The sequence below is a fragment of the Esox lucius genome, chromosome 24 (assembly GCF_011004845.1).
Source record: "Esox lucius isolate fEsoLuc1 chromosome 24, fEsoLuc1.pri, whole genome shotgun sequence".
Classification (NCBI taxonomy): Eukaryota; Metazoa; Chordata; class Actinopteri; order Esociformes; family Esocidae; genus Esox; species Esox lucius.
The window spans coordinates 23,980,948-24,005,100 of record NC_047592.1 but is presented as its reverse complement, the minus strand read 5'-3'; the positions used below and the strand labels follow the sequence as shown (position 1 = coordinate 24,005,100).

Here is a 24,153-nt window from a genome sequence, read left to right as displayed (position 1 = left end):
GAATGTAGTGCTGTATGTCCTATTTCCACATGAAGAAATTGCATTTCTGTTTATTTTATTGCTATCTTTTGTGTAAAAATTTGGTTCCATTCATTGGTGAATGTGGTTGGAATTTAGCTCAGTTATTCATGTGTCCAAGTACATAAAACATTTCAAGCGTGTGTATTTGACCTTTTCACATTAGTGTGCTGCCCACTCTGGGTGTGTCTGACTTGTTTTCACTCTCTGTTGAGTCTGGTTGGGTGGATCTAGGTCAGAAGAAGAATGTCACATATTGTTGACTACCATATAAGTTGGGGTACAGAGCACAGAATGCCTAGCTGTCCCAAGGCTTGTTGAATGGAGACAACTGCATTCTTTAAAGCATTCAGAGAAAGATGATCATTCAGAACATAACTCAATCTGTTTCAGGGGATGGTAGCTTGCCTATGTCTATTCGACATCTCTGTTGGACAATATGCGTTTGGACAGTATCTAACGCTTGCTCAGACCATATCTCTTTGAAGTGTTAAGGCTATAAAGAAAGTCGTCAAGAAGCATGCATTTGACAATCTCATTTGTACTAAAGGTCTTATTTTTCTGTCAACTTCAGTGTTAGTATTCTTCATAAATGTTGTCTGAGGAGAATGTAGTGTTAAACCATTGACTCAAGGGTATACCTTCATTACAGGCATTTGTTGGTTGGTTTACATATTGTAGACTAGGTTTTGCATGAAACCTTGTATGGCGGTATTTTTATCAGTTTTATCTTGCTGTTGGGTTTCAATGAGGTTAATGCAGTTTACTTCCTTGTTGCTGAACAGAGAAAGGAGGGAGGACAGCATGTAGACATGACTGAAGGATATTATGAGAGACGGGAGGGGTCGAGAGTGAGCAAGGGGCTGAGGGGGAGGGAGCAAGCGAGCCCAAGTCATTAGCAATGAAAATGTGGACAGGTAGTGAGAGTGTAAATTACTCTATTTCAAAATGTAGCTAACTGTTGTTGGATAACTGAACCTATTTACAGTTTCCTCTGTGTAACCTTTGAAAGAGAAGGAAGTGAAGAGAGAGGGTTGCTCTGTACAGAGAAAACAAATTAGCACACAACGAGCGAAGGAAGGGGTAGAGGAAAGAGTTAGACACAGAAAAAGTGTGACTGAGAGAGAGAGAGAGAGAGAGAGAGAGAGAGAGAGAGAGAGAGAGAGGGGTGTAGAGAAAAGTTTCTGGAGCCAGAAGTGGACATTCTGTTTCTTCTCCTATAACAGCAGTGTGGTAAGTTCTCCCTTTTTCATTTTCAATATCTGATTAACCATTTAAAAACTTATTCTGAATGGATATGAATGCAATTTTGTCTGCAACTGATTGCATAACTTATACTGCAATAAATTACTATTTAATTATTTGAATTACTAACCTAAGGGAATGCCAAAGCTCTGAAATGAAAGGTTTGAAATTGTAGAATATTTTGAATGATGTTGGAACTTTGTTTCAGTAAATTACTGTACTGGCAGCCAGTTTTCGACAGAAAGGAAACAATCCAGCAGCATTAGTAAATGTGAATTATGGATATGTTTGTGGAGAATAAAAATTTGTATTTGCATGTTTTTGTTGTAAAAGTAATTTTAACTTACATTTTATGGCACAGTTGAAATATTTATACAAATACAGTGCAGAAATATGGTCCAGAATCAGATTATAAAGCGATAGAATTTGGCTTTATGGTGTGTTTTCAATCTTGCGTAGACAGATTTCAGAATATACTGTAGTCATCCATTATTGGGAACTTGCCATTATTTGCCAATAGCTTTCTAAAAGTTTCTGTGTAAAAAATTAATAAACATTTCCAAAGAATGTCTGTTTCTATAACAGTGTGGTTAACAGTGACGAAATCTGTTGTGGTCTCTAGAACAGGTAATGTGATACGCTGTTATCTTTCTTATAATCAAGTTGACGCTGGGAATGTCAACCGACTTTGTTTCTGAATATTTTATAAATTTTACCACAGTCGTTTGTCTGAGGGACTCATTTGAAGGAATAGCAGTTAACACCGGCGAGCTGAAACCTTTTGAACCTTAAACACAATCTTGTATGACCCTAGCCACTAGTCCAGGTTTTCCACTTGCTAGCTGGCACCATTCTCACAGTGAATTCCAAAGGCTTAATGGATTGGGTTACCTTTCAGAATGTCATAATGGAATTTAAGTAACACGCAAACAAAACAAGGTGTTATTGTCTTCATTTGCCAAAAATAACTTCTGTGATTTTTAGGCCTTAGGCCTTTAGATGGAAAATGTAAATACACAATTCTTACTAACCTAACTGTTTAAGACACATCTCAGACAGTTGTGCTCATAAGTTTGCATACCCTGGCAGAAATTGTGAAATTCTTGCTTTTATTTTGAAAATATGACTGATCATGCCAAAAAACAATTTTCTTTAAGAATAGTGATCATATTAATCCATTTATTATAACATAGTTGTTTGTCTCCTTTTTAAATTATAATTATAACAGAAATCACCCAAATGGCCTTGATGAAAAGTTTACATACCCTTGAATGTTTGGCCTTGTTAAAGACATACAAGGTGACACACACAGGTGAAAATGGCAATTAAAGTTGAATTTCCCACACCTGTGGCTTTTTAAATTGCAATTAGTGTCTGTGTATGAATAGTCAATGAGTTTGTTTGCTCTCATGTGGATGCACTGAGCAGTCTAGATACTGAGCCATGGGGAGCAGAAAAGAACTGTCAAAAGGTACCATTACCTGCTTAACAAAGTAATGGAACTTTATAAAGATGGAAAAGAATATAAAAACATATCCAAAGCCTTGCAAATGCCAGTCAGTACTGTTCAATCACTTAATAAGAAATGGAACATTTGGAGATCTCTTGATACGAAGCCAAGGACAGGTAGACCAAGAAAGATTTCAGCCGAAACTGCCAGAAGAATTGTTGAGGATACAAAGGAAAACCCACAGGTAACCTCAGGAGATATACGATTTACAATATGCCCAACATCACCTTGACACGCCTCACAGCTTCTGGCATATTGTAATTTGGAGTTACAAAACCAAAATAGAGCTTTATGGTCACAACCATAAGTGTTATGTTTGGAGAGGGGTCAAAAAAGCCTATAGTGAAATGAATACCATCCCCACTGTGAAGCATGGTAGTGGCTCACTGATGTTTTGGGGGTGTGTGAGCTCTGAAGGCAAAGGGAATCTTGTGAAAATGTATGGTAAGATGAATGCAGCATGTTATCATTAAATACTGGCAGACAATTTGCATTCGTCTGCATGAAAGCTGTGCATGGGACGCACTTGGACTTTCCAGCATGACAATGATTCTAAGCACAAGGCCAAGTTGACCCTCCAGTGGTTACAGCAGAAAAAGGTGAAGGATCTGGAGTGGCCATCACAGTCTCCTTACCTTAATATCATCGAGCCACTCCAGTGAGATTTCAAACATCCGGTTAATTTAAAATGACCAAACACTTTGCATGACCTGGAGGCATTTTGATAAGACATGAGTAGCTATACCACCTGCAAGAATTCGGGGCCTCATAGACAACTATTACAAAAGACTGCATGCTGTCATTGATGCTAAAGGGGCAATACACATTATTAAGAACTAAGGGTATGCAGACTTGACTCCTGCAGAACAGGAGTCAGTAAAAAAAAATATATTTGCTGCCAGGTTTTGTTTTATAATTGTGCCATTCTGTTATGACATACAGTTGAATATGTATCCCATAAGAAATAAGATGTGTTTTGCCTTCTCAATCATGTTTTCTTTACAAATTATACATATATTACCAGTTCTCCAAGGATATGCAAACTTTTGAGCACATCTGTATATACTAATTCAGATTTCTTTTTTTTTATAGTAATTTTATGTTTTTATTAATGGAGGGAGAAAAAGTGCAAGTGACTGGGGAGACATTGTGCAGAAATGGCAGTGGTCCAAGGATGGAACCCATGGTGTGGTGTAGTGTGGTGGGTCTGGGGCGATGGTTTGGACCGCTGGAACATCCCAGGCCACCTGACAATTTTAAAGAAAGCCTACACAGGCTGGAGTGACCCTAAATATATGTGTAACACTGTGCACAGGTGGAGTAAGCAAACACCAAAACACCCAAACTCTTAGTTCTCCCCAAGGCAAATGTTCACTGCTTCTGACAGGTGGGATGGTGAGTGTGATTTCCACTTCTTACAGTTCTTCATTCCGTTAAACGGAACCTCCTTTAACCCTAGCACAACCCAAAGGATTTTGGGATTTAAAACAGGCTCTACCGCTTCACTAACTAGTAAGTCTTCTGCAAATGCCACCTAAGCGTGTGGTGCTGTGTAGCTCAGTTTGTGGCGGAGCTTGGCAATTGCCGCTCAGTAGTTGTGGGTTTGATTTCTCACAGCGGGAGGCACTAGGAGAATGTATGTGCACGCTACTGTAGTCGCTCTGGTTACGAGTGTCTGATAAAAGACCAACATGACACATACCGCAAACTGGGGTAAACGAGTAAGAAAACTCAGGCGATTTAGATTTGAGCAATCTAAATGTCATCTATTGCTATGTTTTTTTGATACTCTTGTTGGTTTAGCTTTTGCTTGACACTGCTTCTTGGCCATAAGCCAATCTGCGCTTCTCTACATGTCTGAAGCATGTGAATGCATCCAACTAGTGATGAAGACTTCTGACCCTAACCCAACTTGGTTATGAATGCCGGGCTACAACCTTTGAGCAGTGAATGTTGATGTTGCGTTTCAAGGATTCAAAAGTAGTGCATGTCTGGAAGTTGAGGTTGTTGCAAGGCTTCTGGCTGTATACCTCACAGATAAACAGTTATCATTCTCTTAGAGAAGTCATTAAGGGTGCATGTGAGGATTTAAAAGTAGTGCATGTCTGAATGTTGAGGTTTGCTTGCCAGTTTCAAGACTCAAAGATACAAAATGTTCATTCAGACTGAATTTGTTAACATTACATGTAAAGAACTCCAATGTACAGTAGCACTTTATGTAGAGAAAAGGGTTTCATTTGGTGAAGCTAAGTCAATGTGATATTAATATGGTATGGACATGGCTTGACCGACTTCAAATAGTTAAAATGGCATGACAGATTATTATAAATGAAGTCTATTTATTTTCTCCATTAGTCTACAAATGAAACACCACAATGACAAAATCAATGACAATCATGATTTTTTCTTTCTTCTCTGTAGTAGCAACTTTGGCAACAATCATATAGCTTAAGGTCTTCTTGCATAGGCCTATGTGTCTATCAGCTTTGCACTCCTAGATTTCGGCAGTTTCACACATTCTTCCTTGTAGATCCTCTCAAGCTCAGTCAGATTGGAGGAGTCAGTCAACTGTGATCTCCATTTCTCTCCTCAGATGTTCAATGGGGTAAAGTCTGGGCTTGGGCTGGCTCCCTCAAGGACATTCACACACTTCCACAAGCCACTGCAGCATTGTCTTGGCTGTGTGCTTTAGTATTTGTGCTGAAAGACAAATATTCAAAACAGTCCTGTGTGCTATGGGTCAGGTTTTTGACAAAAGCCAGTCTGTATTTTGCTCTGTTCATCCATCCCTAAATTCTGACAAGTTAACCAGTTCCTGATTGTTGAGAAGCATCCACGTAGCATGATGCTCCCACCACCATGCTTCACAGCAAGGATAGTAGTAGCCAGGTAATTGATGAGCAGTGACTTGTTTTTGCCAAACCTAATGCTTGGCATTGTGACCTAAAAGTTTTTTTAAAAGGCATCTTTTTCCTCATACACTTAGTGTGTCAGGTATGTCATATGCTTCTTACTCAGGAGTGGCTTTGTGAGCAAGGCCGTTCTTGCCCAGTTGCTTACTTTGGCTGAAATGCCAGCTCTATGAAAAGTCTTGATGCTTCCAAATGTCATCCATTTGACGCTGATGGAGTCCACTGTGGTCCTGGGTGCTTTGTATGTCGCCTAGATTGTGTTTTCTTTCCCTAAATGTTGTCCACCACAAGCAGAACCATAGTAGGCCAGAAAATCATTAAAGTTAGTGTATTTATTTTACTCATGCTGTACTTTACTACCTTTAAAATGGTATGTTTTAAGCACTCCTAAGTCATTTTTAAATAGTAAAAAGTATTCTTCAGTGTGTTAAAATGTACTTATTTCTTTACTTTAGTATACCTATAATATGTGACTGGAATACTTAAAATATTAATACAATTAAAATATGCTCTGAATGTCTTTCAGATATATTTTGTGGTGCTTTTTTACAAGTGTGTTTTTTAGAAGTTAGAGAGTTGTAAAGACCTGTTTCCTCATGCCATGCTGGTTGATGAGCTTTAAGGCAGTGTTTTTCTAGGCGTTGTACCTTCTCATGATGTTACACGTCCGTACATGCCCAAGATGCTTTCACGTGGGAGACTTTACCTTCCTCAAGTCTTTACCTGAGCTGTGTGTTGATTTACAACCCCTATGCATGTGTGTTTTAGTGCATCTTTTTAGTGCTCATTTTCTCCCGACCTGGTAAAGAATCACTCTTTTTGCAGTAGTAGTAGAATTAGCCTTCACAAGTCTCAGCCTGAAGGCAACAACAGCAGGTCTCAATAGGTAAATACACAGATGGCCACAAAGTCATTTATTCAACATTTCCACTGCTTGTGTCGTGGAAGAAACTTCAGATCTCCAGACTAAAAAGATGCAAAGACTTTGGAACTTGTGAATCCAAAATAGACTTTAATGAAGATTCAAAAAAGCCGAGTTGGTCTGCAGAACAACTGTCTTTCCAACCTCAGACACTTAATTTTATACAGTACCATCTTGTATAACACTACCTGGCCATCCCACTATGCTAATTCTTTGGGCGGATCTTCTTTGACCCGCCACCGTTATTACTTATCATTCAGGAAGTCACCCAACAAACCATCATTGTTAAATATTGGTGGCGCAGGCCTTGAAAACTCCATAAAGTAACAGGGCCCTCAGGCCCTCAAATCTAATACATCCAGTGGTGCTCTGATTACTTCCATTGTAGGACACATATTGGTGATTATGTAGGACACATTGTATATTGATGATTATACAGATTACCATACTGATTAGTTGTATGAGTGTGATTGATACATTAATTGATTACATTGATTACATAAGTATATATCAAAATCTCCAATACTTGTTTTCCGTGTCTTTGCGTTAGATGGAGGAGTACAAAGTGACTGTTGCTACCGGCACCTCTGAATATTCTGGAACGAATAACTACATATACATAACGTTGGTTGGAGAGAACGGAGAGAGTGAGAAAACGTTACTAGACAACCCTGGACTGGACTTCTGTAGAGGAGCGGTGAGTGGTGCTGTCCTGTGCTTTTGGGCTCCTAACCTGCACATTTCAGTCAAGGTTACCACTGAAATGTCCCCTGCCTCTCACCCCCCAGGTGGATGACTATAAGGTATGTAGTCCCGCCCCTCTGGGACCTCTCCTCTTGGTTCGGCTGGAGAAACAGCGTTACTGGGTGGAGGACAACTGGTTCTGTCGCTATGTCATTGTGGAGCCACCTGGGGGCGCTGCAGTTCTCACCTTTCCCTGCTACCGCTGGCTCATAGGAGATATCAAGGTGGAGATTCGAGAAGGCACAGGTAAAAGAAAGCGGTCACCCCTCGATAATGACCCCTAGTCTGTTTGGTGTTTTCCCATGAGCAATAAAGGTTGGGTTTTGGGACGACAAGGCTGATTCTAGATCTATGTCCAAGATTTGGTCAAACAAAAGGTAAAGGACAGTTTCAGAGGGGGTTAGATGACAACGTGACTGCAGTCTTTATTTTCATTTCTGAAATCTTCCCCACAAAAGTGTTTTTATTCCTAAGTATCCACAGTGTTTTTAACTGTGCCGTTTCATACAAAAGACGCAATAAGCTAGACTAATTATGCATTTGTTTATGTTTGACTTTTGAGACTTGAGTCTCCTAAATTGTTTGTTTTGAAATGACAGGAGGGGATTGGTTGGTAATTCTCTGAACTGTCTCTCGTCTTCTATCTCTCTCTTTATTAGCAAAAAAACTAAGTGATGACACTTCTCTGCTACTGGCTCACCGAAAAGCAGAACTACAGGAGAGACAGACAATATACAGGTTAGTTTCTTCATGGAGATATTGCGCCATGTCTACACGCATGCCAAAACGCTTGCAGTTACAGTCCTTTACCATAACCCAGAGAATGGGCTGCATTCCTACAGTCCTCTATGACAGGGTTTCTCAAATGCTTTGTACAAGGTACTAGCAAAGTAAACCAAGTTGAAATCTGAAGGGTTTAGCTCAATGGTATGTAGTTACTCAGATGCATCACTGGTATTGGAAAGTGTTAGGGAAGTTCATCAAGAAATCATTAAGTGTAGAAAAAAAGACATGCATTACTTTCAATCTCAATTTAGCCACACTCCCTTTTACCGTGCCTTATGGAAACCGTGTTTCCATTATAGGGCAACGGAGAGCTCATATCTTTAATTGTAGGGGTCATTACAGCTGATAGTATTGTTCAAAAGCTACAGTTAAATTTGTAGGATTGATATGGAAAGCACTCTCCAGATGGCAACTGCTAAATATAAGACATTTCAGTGTTTTTGTATGTAACTCCGGTTCTGCGAAGGAAGCATCAATGCAATAAATGGGTATTTTCTGTGGAAAGAATACACAGGTCTCTTCAATAATAACATCTCGAAAGATGATGGCAAGAATTTGGTGATGTCAATAGGTCGCAAATTGAATGCAGTTATTGAATGCGATTGAATTCTAACCTTATACCTCGTACATTTGCTTTGAGATGTATTGTCCCAATAGTTTTATCACGCCATTTCATGCAAACAAAACTCTGAAAGTGCTGTCATTCATAGTTGGTGAAAACAGCCAGAAATAAAAGGTGAAAGTCAGTTGTGTTCAGAGCGTCCTGCAGGATGATAACACTAAAGAGAAGCTTTATTTGAGCCGGTAAACAAAACTGTTTAAATAGCTCTGAACCTCTAATGACCAAGGACATCTCTGGCCCGATGCCCTGTGTGTTGGTCCAGGTGGTGTGTGTGGGCTCCCGGCATTCCTAAGTGTATTGACGCCAAGACTGAGGCAGACTTGCATCAGGATGTACGCTTCGACAATGAGAAGAGGAGTGACTTTGAGAGATCCTTACACTATGCGTGAGTCACACACAAACGCACACCCACATGTGTACGTGCGCGCAAAAGCCCAAACACTCCCTTTCTGTGTGATTATTATTTCACAAAGACGTTGTGCCTTTTCACACAGACAATCCCAAAATGTCATATTCCCACCCTACATTAAAAAAATGACCTTGTCCAAAAAGAACTTCCTCATTTTTAAGAAACTATGCTCAGGGTGTTGGACGACTCTCTCTCCCCTCAGTCTGATAGAGCTGTCTCTGAAGAAGCTGGCCATCAGGTTTGGAAGGTCATGGTGCGATCTGGATGACTTCAAACGATGCTTCTGGAAGCTCAAAAGCCCCATAGCAGGTAGAGTGCAGTGTCACATTAACCAGGTTGCTCTAAATGTAGACTCAGTACAACCCGTCACTGTGCTGAAGTTGCATTGGCTCTTTGGAATGGACCAACACTTTCTATAGCGGCCTCTTCCCATTTCACAGCCTTAGACATTAGGGAAGTGAGTTTAAAAAAACTTGCAACAATGTGTGACTCATTCAGAATGTAGTATTTTCAGTCATTAACAAAGATTTGTCCTTCAATGCATATGGCCAATGACTAATATTCTAATATTACCAACGTGTATCTTCATTATCAGAGCAAATATATTAATTACTATTAATGTAACAATTATAATAACAGCAATGGCATTTTTAATGTTAATAATTGGTTTATAAGGACCTACTGTATATTAACAGTCTTAATAATAATTACATTACTGTTTATAAATGTATTATAAAGCTTAAAAAGATGAAGTCCTACCTTAATTTCATTAGTACAATTATGTTACTCTTTAACTGATTATTGATAGATTCACACAATATATTCATCCCGTGGTTGATTGATTCTCCCTATGGATTCAGAGTACTGTATGGAGCATTGGAAGGAGGACTGGTTCTTTGGCTACCAGTGTCTGAACGGTTCAAATCCCCGCATGATCCAGCGCTGCAAGAAACTTCCGAAAAACTTCCCTGTGTCCGGAGACATGGTGCAGGGCTCTTTGGCCCCAAGAACCACCCTAGAGAAGGAACTCAAGGTAGGGTCCCTCCTCTTTTCTGGTTGTGCCCTTCATTTGTTCAGATTCCTACTCCACTTATAATACACTACATTGGACCAGGATCCCTTGGGGAAAGACTGGCATGACCGGAATAGATTAGACACTACCACAACCCCAGTTTAATGTCAACATTCATATTCCCTCCTAACCTCAACCCTAACTTCAACATCCTGGTTAAACCCCTAACTAGGCCTCAAATCTCAAATTAAGCCTTGTTTTAACCATAGGTTGAATCTGACCTTAAACCTGAAGTGCCTCCACAGATGATCTCCCCACTCCCTTTCTCATCAGGATGGAAACATATACCTAGTGGACTATTCTGTCATGGATGGAGTTCCTCCAAATGTGATCAGAGGAAAGCCCCAGTACATCTCGTCCCCCATCTGTCTGCTGTATGAACACCCAGACCAGGGTATCATACCTATCGCCATACAGGTAGGACACAAACTGATCCAAATCTCTTAGCCATATTTGTAATTTATCAGGCACTTTTATCCATAGTGAAAAACAGTATGTTATGTCATCTTAAAATAACTAGCTGGGACACCAATATAAAGCAATGATAGGAAATACACCTTAGTGTATGTCCTTAATCTCTTGCTATTCTACCTCTGTACCCAGCTAGCGCAGACTCCTGGCTTGGACACACCCATCTTCTTGCCCAAAGACCCGCCCCTAGCCTGGCTATTGGCCAAGATCTGGGTGCGTAACTCTGAGTTCCAGGTGTTCCAGCTGCTGTCCCACCTGTTGAGAACTCACCTGTTTGTAGAGGTTTTCTGTGTGGCCACAAAGCGTCAGCTGCCAGCTGTACACCCCATATATAAGGTAGGGTGTGTGTGTGGCATTTATGTGTGTGTGTTTGCATGATTCTGGTTTTACTATACATGAATACAAGTAGTCCCCACAAAGATGGTAACACTGACAATTCTGTCCCAACAAGGTTTGTTAGTTGGTCCACAATTGGAAAAAGGCTATTTCTGTGTAAGGGGTTCGGTTTAGGGTCATATTTATAATTGCAGCTAGTGTTGGGTTCAGGGATTAGGGGTTAGGTGTGTGCATGTGCCACTGTCACACCTTTCTCCGTCTCTATTGCAGCTCCTGGCTCCTCACCTGCGCTACACTCTGGAGATCAACTGCAGGGGGCGCAGTCAGCTCGTCTCTCCTGATGGTATCTTCAAGAGGGTACGCCCACAATACTAATTATCCTCCTTAAGGCTGTGACTTGTATCTGGAAACCATGTGTGTGCAATGGATTGACGTTTATCGTGGGTAAATGAAAACCCAACAACGCACTTGGATTACAGGTGTGCATATGTGCACAACGCAGAATAAATACAAATATGATGATGGCAATGAATACATGATGAAGAGCTCTTTCCCCCCTCGTAGGTGGTGTCTACGGGAGGGGATGGCCTGCTGATCCTGTCTCAGAAGGAGTACAAGCTCCTGACATACAAATCGCTCAACCCCAAATTAGACTTCCATCTGCGTGGAACCACCAGCATGAAAAACTACTTCTACAGGGATCACTGCCTGCTGCTGTGGGACGCCATTCACAGGTAGAAACACCAACACCATGTCCACGCGTTGCAACTGAACACTGGCTCTGGTTAGGAACACTGGCTCTGGTTAGGAACATTGTCTTTGGTTCTAAGTTGATCGATTTAAACAAGAAGAACTCAATGAAGCACAAATAAAGTTTTCATTTCAAATTTCTGTCGTACCCATTAAAAAAATACATCTAGATTTTGTCCAAGAAATAGAAAAAAATAGACAAATTATTCATTTGAATCCTGTGCCAGATATCCAAAATATGTAGGGATAACTGGTTGTGCTAGGTTTGTGATGGGAGAACTTGTCACATGAATGCGTTCCACTCCCTCCCCAGTTTTGTTAAAGGGATGATACTCCTGTACTACCCTCTGGACCGGGACGTGGCGGAGGACTCTGAGCTGCAGCTTTGGATTAAGGACGTGGTTGATGAGGGCTTCGTTGACATCCCGAAGTTTGGTCAGTTCACCTTCCAGCTTCTTCCAATTAAATGGGATTCATAACAGTTTTTCTCAATTGTTTTGGCTAATTTCTCGTGTGAGAATTATTTTTCTCTAAACATTAAGTTCAAATTTGTCTCTTGCTCACACCAGATTAGAATTTGTCTACAACTTGCACGATACCTACATGCACATGAGCGAGGTAAAGTTAGTTTTATAGTGGACATTCATATTCACCCATCAAAAGCAACTAATGTAGGACAATAAAAAGTATGGGTTCTTGATCAGGTGAAGGTGAACTACAATCCACACTTTTCAATGTATCCATCAAAGATTTTGTATATTTTTTTTGTTTTTCCAAAATATAATTTTTTATAATGATATTAAAATTCAATAGTGTCTACAAAAAGTGTGCCATGACAACATCAATTTTTATATTCGGACACGTGGGGGGATGGGCTTTAATCTACTGCTTTTATTTTTTCAAAATGTTTAGCAAATTTTTTAGTTTACCCTTCAAAATGCAATAGCATCTACAAAAAGTGTGCCATGACAACAAAAGTGTTATATTCGGACTCGGGGGAGAATGGGCTACAATCTACATTTTTAATTGTTTCGAAATATTTGTGCAAATTTTTTATATTCAATAGCGTCTACAAAAAGTGTGCCATTGTCACGGTACGGTGAGGTTCAGCGCCACCGTTCGGTGAATCTCCTGTTCCCGTCACTCACAAACACATCCCGCACTTTTTTCCTGTCACATGTCTTCTATCATTCACACCAGGTCCCAATCATTTCATTAGTATGTGTTTAAATGTTTCAAAGAACGATACCAGTGCTAAATGATTGGCATAATATGCATAAGTTGTAGTACTAGTTAATGGTAACTGTTTCATGTTTTCCGTTTCTCTCAGGTTTGTCCAACAAACTGAAAACCAGAGAAGAGCTGATCACACTACTGAGTGTCGTCATCTTCACCAGCACGGCCCAACATGCAGCTACCAACAATGGACAGGTACTACATAGCCGTACACGCGCTTATGTTGGTTTTCTTATAATTATGTGTGACGACTAAGAATTCACTATCATCTATTATATTTAAAACCTTTGAATCGCACTTATGTCGCTTGAAAATGGACTTCCGTCTTGACTCACACTTCTGCAGACTCCTGTTGTTATTTCTGATTTCACTCAAGACTGTCAGATTTCAGGTCTCATGGAGTCAATAAAAAACGACATACCGTAATCATACTAGAACTTTCCTGTAGCTTTTCTTTAGCAATATACTGCTGTAAGAGCACCCCAGTATCACATGCCATGCCGCATGTATACCATGCAGAAATATACACTATATGACCTAAAGTATGTGGACACCCATCCTACTAGTACTGAGAGTTCTGACTTTATTCATGGCACTGTCATTGAATGCCACAAGTCAGTTTACATTTCTGCCCTACTAGATCTGCCAGGGTTAACTGTAAGTGCTACAATTGTGAAGTGGAAGCATCTAGGAGCAACAAAAGTCCAGTCACTAAGTGGTAGACCACACAAACTCCCAGAGCAGGGCCAACCGTAAAAATAATCTATCATCTGTTGCTTTACTTACCACAGAGGTCCAAACTGCCTCTGGAAGCAACATTAGTAAAGAACTGTGCGTCAGGAGCTTCACAAAATGGCAGAGCAGCTGCATGTTGTACACAACCCTCACATCAACATGCCCAATGCCAAGCGTTGGCTGGAATGGTATAAGGCACACAGCCACTGGACTCTGGAGCAGTAGAAGCATGTTCTCTGAAGTGATGATTCACACTTCACTATCTGGCAGTGTGATGGCTGAATCTGGGTGTGACGGATGCCAGAAGAACGCTACCTACTGGAATGCTTAGGGCCTACTGTAAAGTTTGGTGAGGAGGGATATTGGTCTGGGGCTGTGTAACATAGTTTGGGCTAGGCCCCTTTGTTCCAGTGAATGTTCATCTTTGATATTAATGCCCACAGTTTGATATCTAACAAGCTCATAAGTGTGATGGTCTGGTGTCTTTTGGTCATATTGTATTGCCACATGGTTGGACATACACATTCACTAAAACCAACATCTGCACCTAATGGATATGCAAATGCCCTTCATTATCATACCACGCTCCAGTATGTTTAGTCCAGCCACTAAGGGCAGAAGTGTTCTTCATTACCTTTACCAAACAGGAGCATTACCAAACCATAACCTTTTTTTGGTCTAACTTTACTCCTAACCTTAACCCTAACATGAAAATCGTTACCTAATCATAACCATTGGCGTTACCTAACCGTAACAAACACTTTGTAGTACCCAGACTATTTCTATGCATCTCTAACAGTTCGACTGGTGTGCTTGGGTACCCAACACCCCGTGTACCATGCGACACCCACCCCCGACCGACAAAGATGCCGTTACCATGGAGATGATCATGGACACCCTCCCTGATGTCAGCCAAACCTGTTTGGAGATGGCGATCACTTGGCACCTGGGACGGCCCCAACCTGACGCAGTGAGTTTGCATTCCCTGATCCCACAGACCTCCAGTCAATGCACTGAAATTTGGTTAGAAAAGCCTCCAGGAAACCGTTAACAACAGTGCTGATTAATGAACATCATCCAATTTGGGAGTAGCTACTGACTTTTTTGAAAACCATGCTAGTACCCCCAAACACTTTCTTTCAGTTTCTAAATGGCTTCTCCTGTTTGCGCCAAGTTGAAAACAACCCTCTCCCACCACCCTTGACACCTTTTCTCTTCATCCCTCCCTCTCCTTTCCCTGAATCCCTGCTCCACCAGGTCCCTTTGGGTCAGTATCCAGAGGAGTACTTCACAGAGGCTAAGGCCCAGAAGGTGATTGACAGTTTCAGACAAGAGCTGAAGGAGATAGAGGATCACATCCTGAAGCAAAACGAAGGTCTGGAGCTGCCCTACCTCTTCCTGCTCCCCAGCCGCATTGAGAACAGCATCACTATATAAATGAATAACAGAACTTTAGTACAGATCCTCAAGGCCATGTATGCATCCCACACGCCCTACCTCTCTCTCCTGCATGGCCCAGCTATAGATAATAGACCTCAATGTTGGATGCTCATCGTGACCTTTCTACTGAGGCCCACCTCTTGCTGAGAAAAGCCTGTTACAGTTTTTTACAATCACTTTGGTACTAATTTCAGAACCTTGATGTCATTTTTCAAAACTCTAGACACAAAACTCAAAACGGTCATCACTTGTAACACAGGCTGTCTAATGTTCAAAACATTGCATTATGCATTCATATCTTTAAAGAAAACAAATGCATTGTGAAATACCATTGAAACGTTAATTTAGATCACCCAAACACAAGCAACCGATAGTTTCACTGTGTCATTGTTCGTACAATTAATAAATATTGTAGTACAAAATAGGTGATACATGTTTCATTATGGTACTAGATGTAAATACATCCCTGTAATATTACTGCAGTAGTATAGAGAATACTAAAGACACAGTGGAATCATTGAACAAAATCTGAAATATATTGATGAAAAACAATACAGTACAATCACAACAAAGGTTAATTTGAATCAAAGCAAAATATTTAGCTATGAAATAGAAAAGAAAGTACTGTAAAACATCAAATGCTGTGTTCCTCAACTTCCTTGCTTGTACTGTAAAAAGCAAAACATAGCAGTGATTACTGTACTTCTACATTTTCATCAACTCTGTCCTGTGGATTTGGCCACAGGTTCTCATCTACATCACAATTTCATTAGCCAAACATCTTGTTAAAAACCTTCGGGCATGGCGATTCTAAGCCTGACACTGGTCTGCCGTGATATCATTGCATGTGTCATCCATGGCCTGGAGAAGAGTGACTTGTTCATGAGGGCACCTATCATAAACCTTCCATCTCCATGTGGAGAAAAAATCCTCAATCGGGTTAAGGATAGGAGAGTATGGGGGTAAATACAGGGTGGTAAATTGTGCATGGGCCTGAAACCATGCTTGCACCATATGAGCATGGTGGAACCTGACATAGTCCCACACAATGACACAGGTCACGCCATCAGCTCTACAGACCTGATCGAGCTCATCAAGGAAGGTTACAAGGAGAGCTGCATTATATGATCCAATACGAGGTCTGCGTCCCACCACACCGTCTTCTGATATAGCCGCACACATGGTAATGTTGGCCCCATGTTGTCCAGGGACTTGCTCGGTTGCCCGCTGGCCAATGACATTTCAATCTCTCCTCCTTGTCTTGGCCAGGTTAAAGCCTGCCTCATCCAAATATATTAATCAGCATCCAGCCCCATCACCCTCCAAAAATACATTTTGGAAAGAGATTTACTGATTACTGTACAATGCAGAATTTTTAGGGAATTTGATTACAACAGCCATCTTGAAACTGAACATACTCAGTCCTCATTTGCTTCACTCTGTCTGCATTTCTTTCAAAAGGCACACAGTAAAGTTGTTTTAAAGACCTGGTGCCTTTTCAGCATGCGTGCAATAGTCAGCGAACCTATGGATTCCACATTGTTAAACGTCTTCATTGTGGATCTAAACATGGAATATTGTTTGTCTGTTTTTAAAAGTAATGCAACAGTTTTCATTTTGAGCAGTTGTATCAATTGATAGTTGGATCATTGTAATGAAATGAACAGACACTCATCTGAAATATAATGTGTGAATTGCCTTTTGAAATAGTCGTACTTTCATGTTAAGTTGTCATATTGAACAGGTGATTTTTGTTAAATGAACAAATAATCTTAGTTTTGTGTATTGTATCCAAACAATTGAAAAAAGTGTTAGTTTTGAAAAATGTGCATTTTGATTTTTGATTGAGTTTTGTGTCTAGAGTTTTGAAAAATTACGTCAAGGTTCTGAAATTAGTGCCAAAGTGATTTTAAAAAACTGTAACGATGGTTCTCCAGTAAACATTGCCAAAATTAACAAAAATCGGTCAGAATTATAAGACTGCTGTGATCTCCATATTTAAACAGTAATTTTTATTCACACATCGGCCCAATTAACCTAAATTGGTCTTGGGTGCTGAATAAGAACCTACATTCCTACCAGGGTGACCCCTCACACAGGTGTGCTTTCACTTTTCAGAAGAAATGTAGGCACAGGAGGAAAACTGTAAATATGAATTTTGGGTAAACATTGCAGTGGCAGGATTGAATGAATGCTTGCAGTGGTCAGACTTATGTTGACGTCGTCTGTCCAGAAGATTACCGTAACCCTAACCATTTACTGAATGTGCTGTGCATGGTAATAACCTACCTGGCTTCCTCTGCTTTGATCTCAATGGGTTGGGTAAATTCTAATAAAGTGCTTTTGTGTAGCCAGAATGGAGTCTAACAAAGATGAATACTATGATAAATGACTGCACTATTTATAATAATGTGACTTTTAATATTATAATATATATAATGTTTTTCCTCTAGAAATAAAATATAACATTTGTGCTTGTTAGATGGTTTTGAAAGATTGTGATCCGAGTACTACTGGCTAAATCAGATGAATGATATTCAAGTAAAATGATTTCAATTAAAGAGAAAAATCACCTCAACTTCTTTTCAATTAGATTTTATAACATGATTATTGTTGCCAACCGTAAGTTATCTATATCTGATAGAAAACTATAGCCACCTTTTCAATGGGAAGGCAGAGATACAGAACATACTGAGACACAGTAGATTCAGCAAGAATATTCTAGCAGCTTCCAAACAGGCTAAGGCATCAATCTGGCTTATAACAACAAAATAATTTGACAGGCACAGGAAATGAACAGGGAGTGGCTATAATAAAAACGTGATTTGATTTTAGTACATAAATAACAGCAGTGTTTGTAATTAACACAAACAGTCCACACGGACATGGGCTGACTTGCAATCAGAAATTAGAGTAGCTCAGAGTTCCATATTTGCATTTCTACAATCTTTTTGTGTGCACAATGAGGAGAATATAAATTACCTACTCCTTTGGTCCTTCCCTCAGACCATCAAAGAGAGGACGAAAGGAGTATGGTAACTCACATTTTGATTTAATAGAGGTGGAAACTATCCTGCCAATGCATTAATCCCAGATATTTCCATTAAGTAAAATGTACAAGTACAGGCTTAAAGTCTTAAGCAGTTACACAATAAACACTACCATTAATTTGGACCAACACCACACACTTTTCTCCAGACAAGTGTTGAGGCCCTCCAGTTCAGCAGATGGTGCTAGTGGACCATGTACTCCTTGCGCTTGTTCAGCTTGATCTGGCAGAAGGAGAGAGCGGCCACCAGCACATAGACACCAGCTGCGATGAAACAGTTGTAGCCGACCTTGTTGTACAGCTCGTAGATGGTCTGTGGAGGATTTTGACTGCGAGAGAGGAGGGAGTGAAAAACATTAGGTGGATGTCTTTCCTTGTGATTCTTTACATCTTCTCCGGCATTCCTTCCTTCTCAGCCTTATTTGGAGAAGGTTCACAGTTCCTCCACTCTGATCTTTGTCTCCAATGTGTTTTGAGAAAAAGGCAAGCAGGTTTGGGAGTCAACTCCATTTTAATTCCAATCAAATAGGAAGTACTCTGGTATTCCAATTTCTCTTCTATGCTTTTTGATAATGATAAATTGTAATAGTTTAGTTAACTTTTATTTTGACTTGACCCCAACCCTGTTGAGAATAGACCTGCACCCTTTTACCACCCTCATGCCACAGACTCATCCATCTCATGAGTGTGAGACATTTCTGAAGCTATTCCTATTCCTCCATTGTGAGTCAGAGGTGCCCAGAGACTGTGAGTGTACAAACTCACTCATTGTGCATGTCGTCATCATTAAAAGGAACATCCTCAATCAGCACAGCAGAATGGGTGGTGAAGAAAATACCCAACATTGCCTAATAGAGAAGAGAGAATCAGATTATTGATCAATAGGACATTACAAATTGTCATAACAGTTGTACAGTGTATTCTGAAATAAACATTTTGCAAGTTAAGCAATCAGCCTAAAGACAAATAATTAAACATCTGAGTTCCTTTCACTGCAAATATGTTAAACAGTGTAAGTCTAGTATTTCACATCGGGTCCAAGTTAGCCAAACTCATGTGACTTAACTAGGTAGCTACTTAGCGATTTGCAATCAGCTCATATCGGACACAATGTAATTGATATGGATTAAATTAACTAACAACTTTAACCATACATATACGTTTTTATAATCACTTGCAAGGTACACGAGTAACTTAAAACGAATGCAGCTACTTCAAGTTAAAAGTTTCAGCTATCTTACCAACATTATGACTCCCCAGATACTAATGACAATACCGCAGGCGGCCAACTTTGGACCGCAAAATAAACACGAAACCATCGTTTAAAGAATCAAATAGCGACTTAAACTAAGCACTTATCATTACGATAATATTAGTAGTTCCCAACTTAAATTGTAAGCAGTAATAACTTTGGCAACTGTTAGTCCATTTGTTCAAGATACTTCTCCAACAAATACTTCCGAGAGGCTCGAGAATCACCACTATGTCAGGTGACTTATGGATTCCGGAAAAACGTTTTCATCTACAGTTCCGCAACAAAAAAGAAACGTTCTCAAAAACGTTCGAAATATATGGATGTAAAATGTACTTTTATATGCACCAAATGAGTTCAACTTATTTTATTTTTTCCTACAAAAATAGTTTAATGGACAAACTTAAAAACGACTGTAGACAATTATTTTTAATGTATTACGTTTAACGACATATTTCATATTTTCTCTTCCCCATCAGCGGAATGACATTGCAATATTTATTTTACTTTTTAATTTGTTAAATGCAAATATGGAGCATTGAAGACAGAAAGCTACTGGAGCTTTTGAATTTGTACCAATTGCGAAAACGTCGTGTACATTTTGGACCAATCAGCGATAAGGATTTAATAGAGCACGTTAGGACTTCCGTTCCATTGATATGGTTTATTTTTGTGTTATTTATTTGTAGGTAAATAATACAGATATTTATACAGTAAATATAAGATCCTTGATAATAAAATGTAACGGGTCCCTTGAAGCCATTGGCGGGCTGCAAACACGAATACAGCAAGATTTTGTAGTACGCGGACAAAGGCTTCCTTTGTCGGTCTAGTGCAAATAAGCTAGCTAGCTAACCTGAAGCTAATATAGCAAGCTAGCATCCCTTAACAGAGTATACATATAATTATTCCGCTCTTAAAAGATGACTTCAGCCTCAACGAAGGTAGGTTATTCTCGTTGATTTGCAGATGTGTGTGCACTCTGTTGCAAATATTGACTACTATCTGTTCTCTATTCCCGGCATAAGCTAATTTAGCTCAAACTAAATTTCAGTGAGGTATTCCAACGAGAAATATCCGGTTTACTGTGTTGGCTATTACTAATGTTTTTTTTACATTCTCTATGTAAAGTCAAGCGCCTTGGGCAGAAATAAAAGTTTGGGGAAGTTGTGCGCTTCATGTCTTATTTTTTTTTAACTTGTATGTGGATTAAAGGCACCAGGTGGTGTCGCTGTCTTCATTAAAATTAACATTAATTTAGCATTAAAACCATAGGAAACGCAAACATTGGAAAAGTTTAACAAATCCGGTATCGGAGGATATATCATTAGGCATTGCCTCGTACTTACAGGCGATTAAGATACACAAACTTAATTCACATTTCGGCCATTGAGGTAAATTTAAGTTAATTGAAATGTCTGTATGTTTGGCTACATTTCTGTTTTCACTTCACAGGTTGGGGAGATCTTCTCAGCAGCAGGAGCTGCTTTTACGAAGCTGGGGGAGCTGACCATGCAACTGCATCCTGTGGCCGACTCCAGCCCTGCCGGGTGAGGGGAGCACGTGCACAGACACTGGGTTAGAACCCATGTAGGGATGAGGAGTTCCAAGTCTAGGTTGACCATATGTCTATCTACTGATCATGACTCGGTTGGGCTTGTGTCACTTGGTAGTATACTCTCTAATACACAGCTGTGCTCTCTCTTGAATACCCCTGCCCCCCAAAAAAATATTCAGAGGAAGCGTTGCTGCATCATTACTACACCCCCCCCCCCCCCCCCCTTTCCATTAGATAACACAGCCACTAAGAATTTGGGCTTAAAAGCTAGTTAGTTGTAGGGTGGTGGTGTGTGTATTGTACGAATTAAAATCAAATTATATTAAGATACATTTTTGAAATAGGCATAATTGACTTTGTGGCTCTGGAAGACATGGCCATACCCAGGTTGCCTAAATCTGATATTTAATCCACTAATTGGTCTTTTGACCAGACATGTATCAGTTTTTTTCAGAGAAGATATTTTTTTCAGAATTGGTAATGGAAATGCAGTCTGTCACTGCCCAAGTTCCAGAACATTAATCCCAGTTCACTGATTGGGTATATTGATAAATCTACAAAACATAATAGTTAGCTATGCAGATGCAAGATGATTTGTTAATCAGGGATTCTGCAATTTGTGCAGTCCAACTGCAATGTAGCCCAGTGGATCTGAAACACGCCCCTGTGTGTCGTTGCAGAGCTAAGTGGACGGACACTGAGATTGAGCAGCTGAGATCGGCCGTGGTGAGGTTTGGTGATGACCTGAACTCTCTCAGCTCTGTCATCAAGGAGCGCACTGTGTAAGGACACTCTCCCGTCTTGGTCTCTCCCCTTTCTCTGCATCTCTTCCATTTGCCATTTAGCATACAGTCTTATCCAAAGCATCTTGACAGTTATGACTGCATATATAGGAATGGAACCCGCAGTCCTGGCATTGGAAGCGTCATGCTCTACCAACTCATTATTAACCCAATCTTGCCTTTACTTTAGTCTTTCATTTTCATCTGGTCTTGGACCTTCACCCGTTAATCTCTTTCAACCATTCACCACTTATTTTAGTGACATGTCCAACAAGACCTGTTTTCAAAACTTTCTCAAAAGTAATGGGAGACTGAGTGACACAAGCCCTTCAAATCTTACTAGTATTAAAACGTACCATTTTAATATATTAACCCACATGCCCATCTGTTTGTCAATTGGTGCTAAAAAATTATTTGTAATAGTATTTGGTGACAGGTTACTGGTTTTAACACTGGCTAATCTGATCCGTCCTCATGCTGTTCATCTTCCCAGGGCCCAGATTAAAACTACGGTCAAGAGGAAGCTGTATGACGAGAGTGGGATGCCTATCTCCACAGACTCCCCAAAGAAGACAATTAAGAAGACTAGTGTCAACATGGCTACCACGGCTACACCAACTGTCATTGCCGTGCCAACCTCACAGGTTGTTGTAACAGCTGGTCTCCAGGGCAGTGTGACTGTGGCCCCTCCCACCATGAAGAAACAGAAGACCTCAGGTGAGTGGAGATGGATGGATCACATCTACAAATCAAATTTGTTTTTACACTTTAATGGCATTTCTACCTGATCATACTTTCCTTTTACTTATTGTAATGTTTTAGCAGATGTGACCTTGAGTGCTCTTAATGACTCTGATGTAAATTCTGACCTGGTGGACATAGAGGGACTGGGAGAGGGATCCAACTCCAAGAAAATCAATTTTGATCAGGGTGAGAATTGGCTTTTCTATTCAGTTTACCAGTTTTGGCAAAGCAGTCTTTTGAATTGATTGAAGAGTGGAACCAAGACTCACTGGTTGCAATTTGTTTTTACTAGACATGAAAACTTCAGATCATAACTGTATTTTTGTAAAGTTCAAATTAAAGTAATTTGCGCTAGACAGAACTTAGAGCTTAGCTTGGATCATGAAGAAAATACACCATATAACTTCCTGAAGATTAAAAAAAACATACATTATATGTTGTCGCTATGTAAATTATCCCACCTTTTTCTTTTCTTCAGATAACCTGAACCTTGACTCCAGCCTCATCATGAACTCTAGTGACCTACCACTCCTCTCTCGTTGACCTCTTACCTTTGAACTTCAGTAGATGTCAGCATCTAAAACGGCACCCTATTTCCTACAGTGCTCAGCTTTTGACTAGATGGGGATTAAGGGAGCTATTGAAGACAGTCCAGGCATCTCACCTGTGGACAACAGCTGTCTTCGGATCGTCTTTGCAGTTCTTAATTGGAAATGGCATCCTTATCCCCATTAACGGCTTCTGCTCAGGGCTAAGGATGAATATGTTGATGGATGTAAATTTATCCTTTTTTTTTTGTTATTACCCAATTTATCACCATGCAAGAAGCTGCTGCAAGTCTATGCAGCTATAGTCAGGACTGTAGTTTAGATTTTTCCACCATCATGGTGCCTACATTAACTATGATATGGATACCCACAGTATTTTTATGATTTTGATGGCCCATTATAACTTTTGTATAGTGAATCATGGAGTTACAAACCCATGTGTTGGGGGTTATTTATTAAACCCACTGGAAAATACTGAAATAAAGTTAGAGCACTCAGTTGTGTCAAAGCATAGGAATTGATTATGAATCTAGTTTAATGTACAGCATTTTCCTTTCTGAATACAATAAGGTGGCAATGTATTTTTTTTTTTAACAAGACCCACCCACCTATCTTTCTTGGTAATGCCTGTTACCAACATTGGGTTAGGAAGAAGCCTGCTTTCTGATGACTGGGATGATCAATTAAGTGATTGGCTGAATTATGAATAAAATACTTTTTAATAAAACAAATGTAGTCTTTTATTTAATAATGTCACACTGTAGTCTTTCTTGGAATTAGATTCTATATAAATTGAATCAGCCACACACACACACACACACACACACACACACACACACACACACACACACACACACACACACACACACACACACACACACACACACACACACACACACACACACACACACACACACACACACACACACACACACACACACACACACACACACACACACACACACACACACACACACACACACACACACACACACATGAAAAGTTAATTGTG

The 24,153-nt window shown here is 40.0% G+C and overlaps 3 protein-coding genes across 7 annotated transcripts; 2 read left to right on the top strand and 1 right to left on the bottom strand.

Annotated features, from left to right (window-relative positions):
- The first annotated feature begins 885 nt into the window (after positions 1-885).
- On the top strand, positions 886-17,780 carry alox12 (arachidonate 12-lipoxygenase). Its single transcript, XM_010899825.5, has 15 exons — positions 886-1,251; positions 7,158-7,304; positions 7,396-7,597; positions 8,011-8,089; positions 9,022-9,144; positions 9,371-9,477; positions 10,029-10,201; positions 10,514-10,657; positions 10,844-11,047; positions 11,318-11,404; positions 11,612-11,781; positions 12,111-12,232; positions 13,128-13,228; positions 14,568-14,738; positions 15,026-17,780. Exons 2-15 carry the CDS (start codon positions 7,158-7,160, stop codon positions 15,203-15,205), a joined length of 2,010 nt encoding a protein of 669 aa, XP_010898127.2. The 5' UTR covers positions 886-1,251; the 3' UTR covers positions 15,206-17,780.
- Positions 17,781-17,787: 7 nt separating this feature from the next.
- On the bottom strand, positions 17,788-19,764 carry LOC105027652 (ribonuclease kappa-A). The gene is made up of 3 exons (XM_010899826.5): positions 19,499-19,764; positions 19,023-19,105; positions 17,788-18,586 (listed from the first exon to the last, which is right to left on the bottom strand). Exons 1-3 carry the CDS (start codon positions 19,574-19,576, stop codon positions 18,442-18,444), a joined length of 306 nt encoding a protein of 101 aa, XP_010898128.1. The 5' UTR covers positions 19,577-19,764; the 3' UTR covers positions 17,788-18,441.
- On the top strand, positions 18,529-23,871 carry zgc:92664 (uncharacterized protein LOC436695 homolog). Of its 5 annotated transcripts, none has more exons than XM_020043503.3 (6): positions 18,529-18,617; positions 20,965-21,059; positions 21,748-21,849; positions 22,343-22,566; positions 22,672-22,779; positions 23,072-23,871. In XM_020043503.3, exons 2-6 carry the CDS (start codon positions 21,022-21,024, stop codon positions 23,134-23,136), a joined length of 537 nt encoding a protein of 178 aa, XP_019899062.1. In that variant the 5' UTR covers positions 18,529-18,617; positions 20,965-21,021; the 3' UTR covers positions 23,137-23,871. The 5 variants fall into 5 exon arrangements, with proteins under 5 accessions (XP_019899062.1, XP_010898125.1, XP_010898123.1 ...); XM_010899821.5 differs by lacking the exon at positions 18,529-18,617 and adding an exon at positions 20,115-20,453; XM_010899822.5 differs by lacking the exon at positions 18,529-18,617 and adding an exon at positions 20,117-20,453 and having other exon boundaries at positions 22,675-22,779; positions 23,072-23,870.
- The last annotated feature ends 282 nt before the right edge of the window (positions 23,872-24,153 follow it).

Coding starts and splice junctions, on each gene's coding strand:
- alox12 (XM_010899825.5), top strand. CDS start 7,158: ATGGAGGAGTACAAAGTGACTGTTGCTACCGGCACCTCTGAATATTCT. Junction 7,305..7,395: donor TGGACTTCTGTAGAGGAGCG/GTGAGTGGTGCT, acceptor CTCACCCCCCAG/GTGGATGACTATAAGGTATG. Junction 9,145..9,370: donor GAGAGATCCTTACACTATGC/GTGAGTCACACA, acceptor CTCTCCCCTCAG/TCTGATAGAGCTGTCTCTGA.
- LOC105027652 (XM_010899826.5), bottom strand. CDS start 19,576: ATGGTTTCGTGTTTATTTTGCGGTCCAAAGTTGGCCGCCTGCGGTATT. Junction 19,106..19,498: donor TCTGGGGAGTCATAATGTTG/GTAAGATAGCTG, acceptor CTTCTCTATTAG/GCAATGTTGGGTATTTTCTT. Junction 18,587..19,022: donor GATGACGACATGCACAATGA/GTGAGTTTGTAC, acceptor CCTCTCTCGCAG/TCAAAATCCTCCACAGACCA.
- zgc:92664 (XM_010899821.5), top strand. CDS start 20,433: ATGACTTCAGCCTCAACGAAG. Junction 21,060..21,747: donor GCCGACTCCAGCCCTGCCGG/GTGAGGGGAGCA, acceptor GTGTCGTTGCAG/AGCTAAGTGGACGGACACTG. Junction 22,780..23,071: donor GAAAATCAATTTTGATCAGG/GTGAGAATTGGC, acceptor TCTTTTCTTCAG/ATAACCTGAACCTTGACTCC.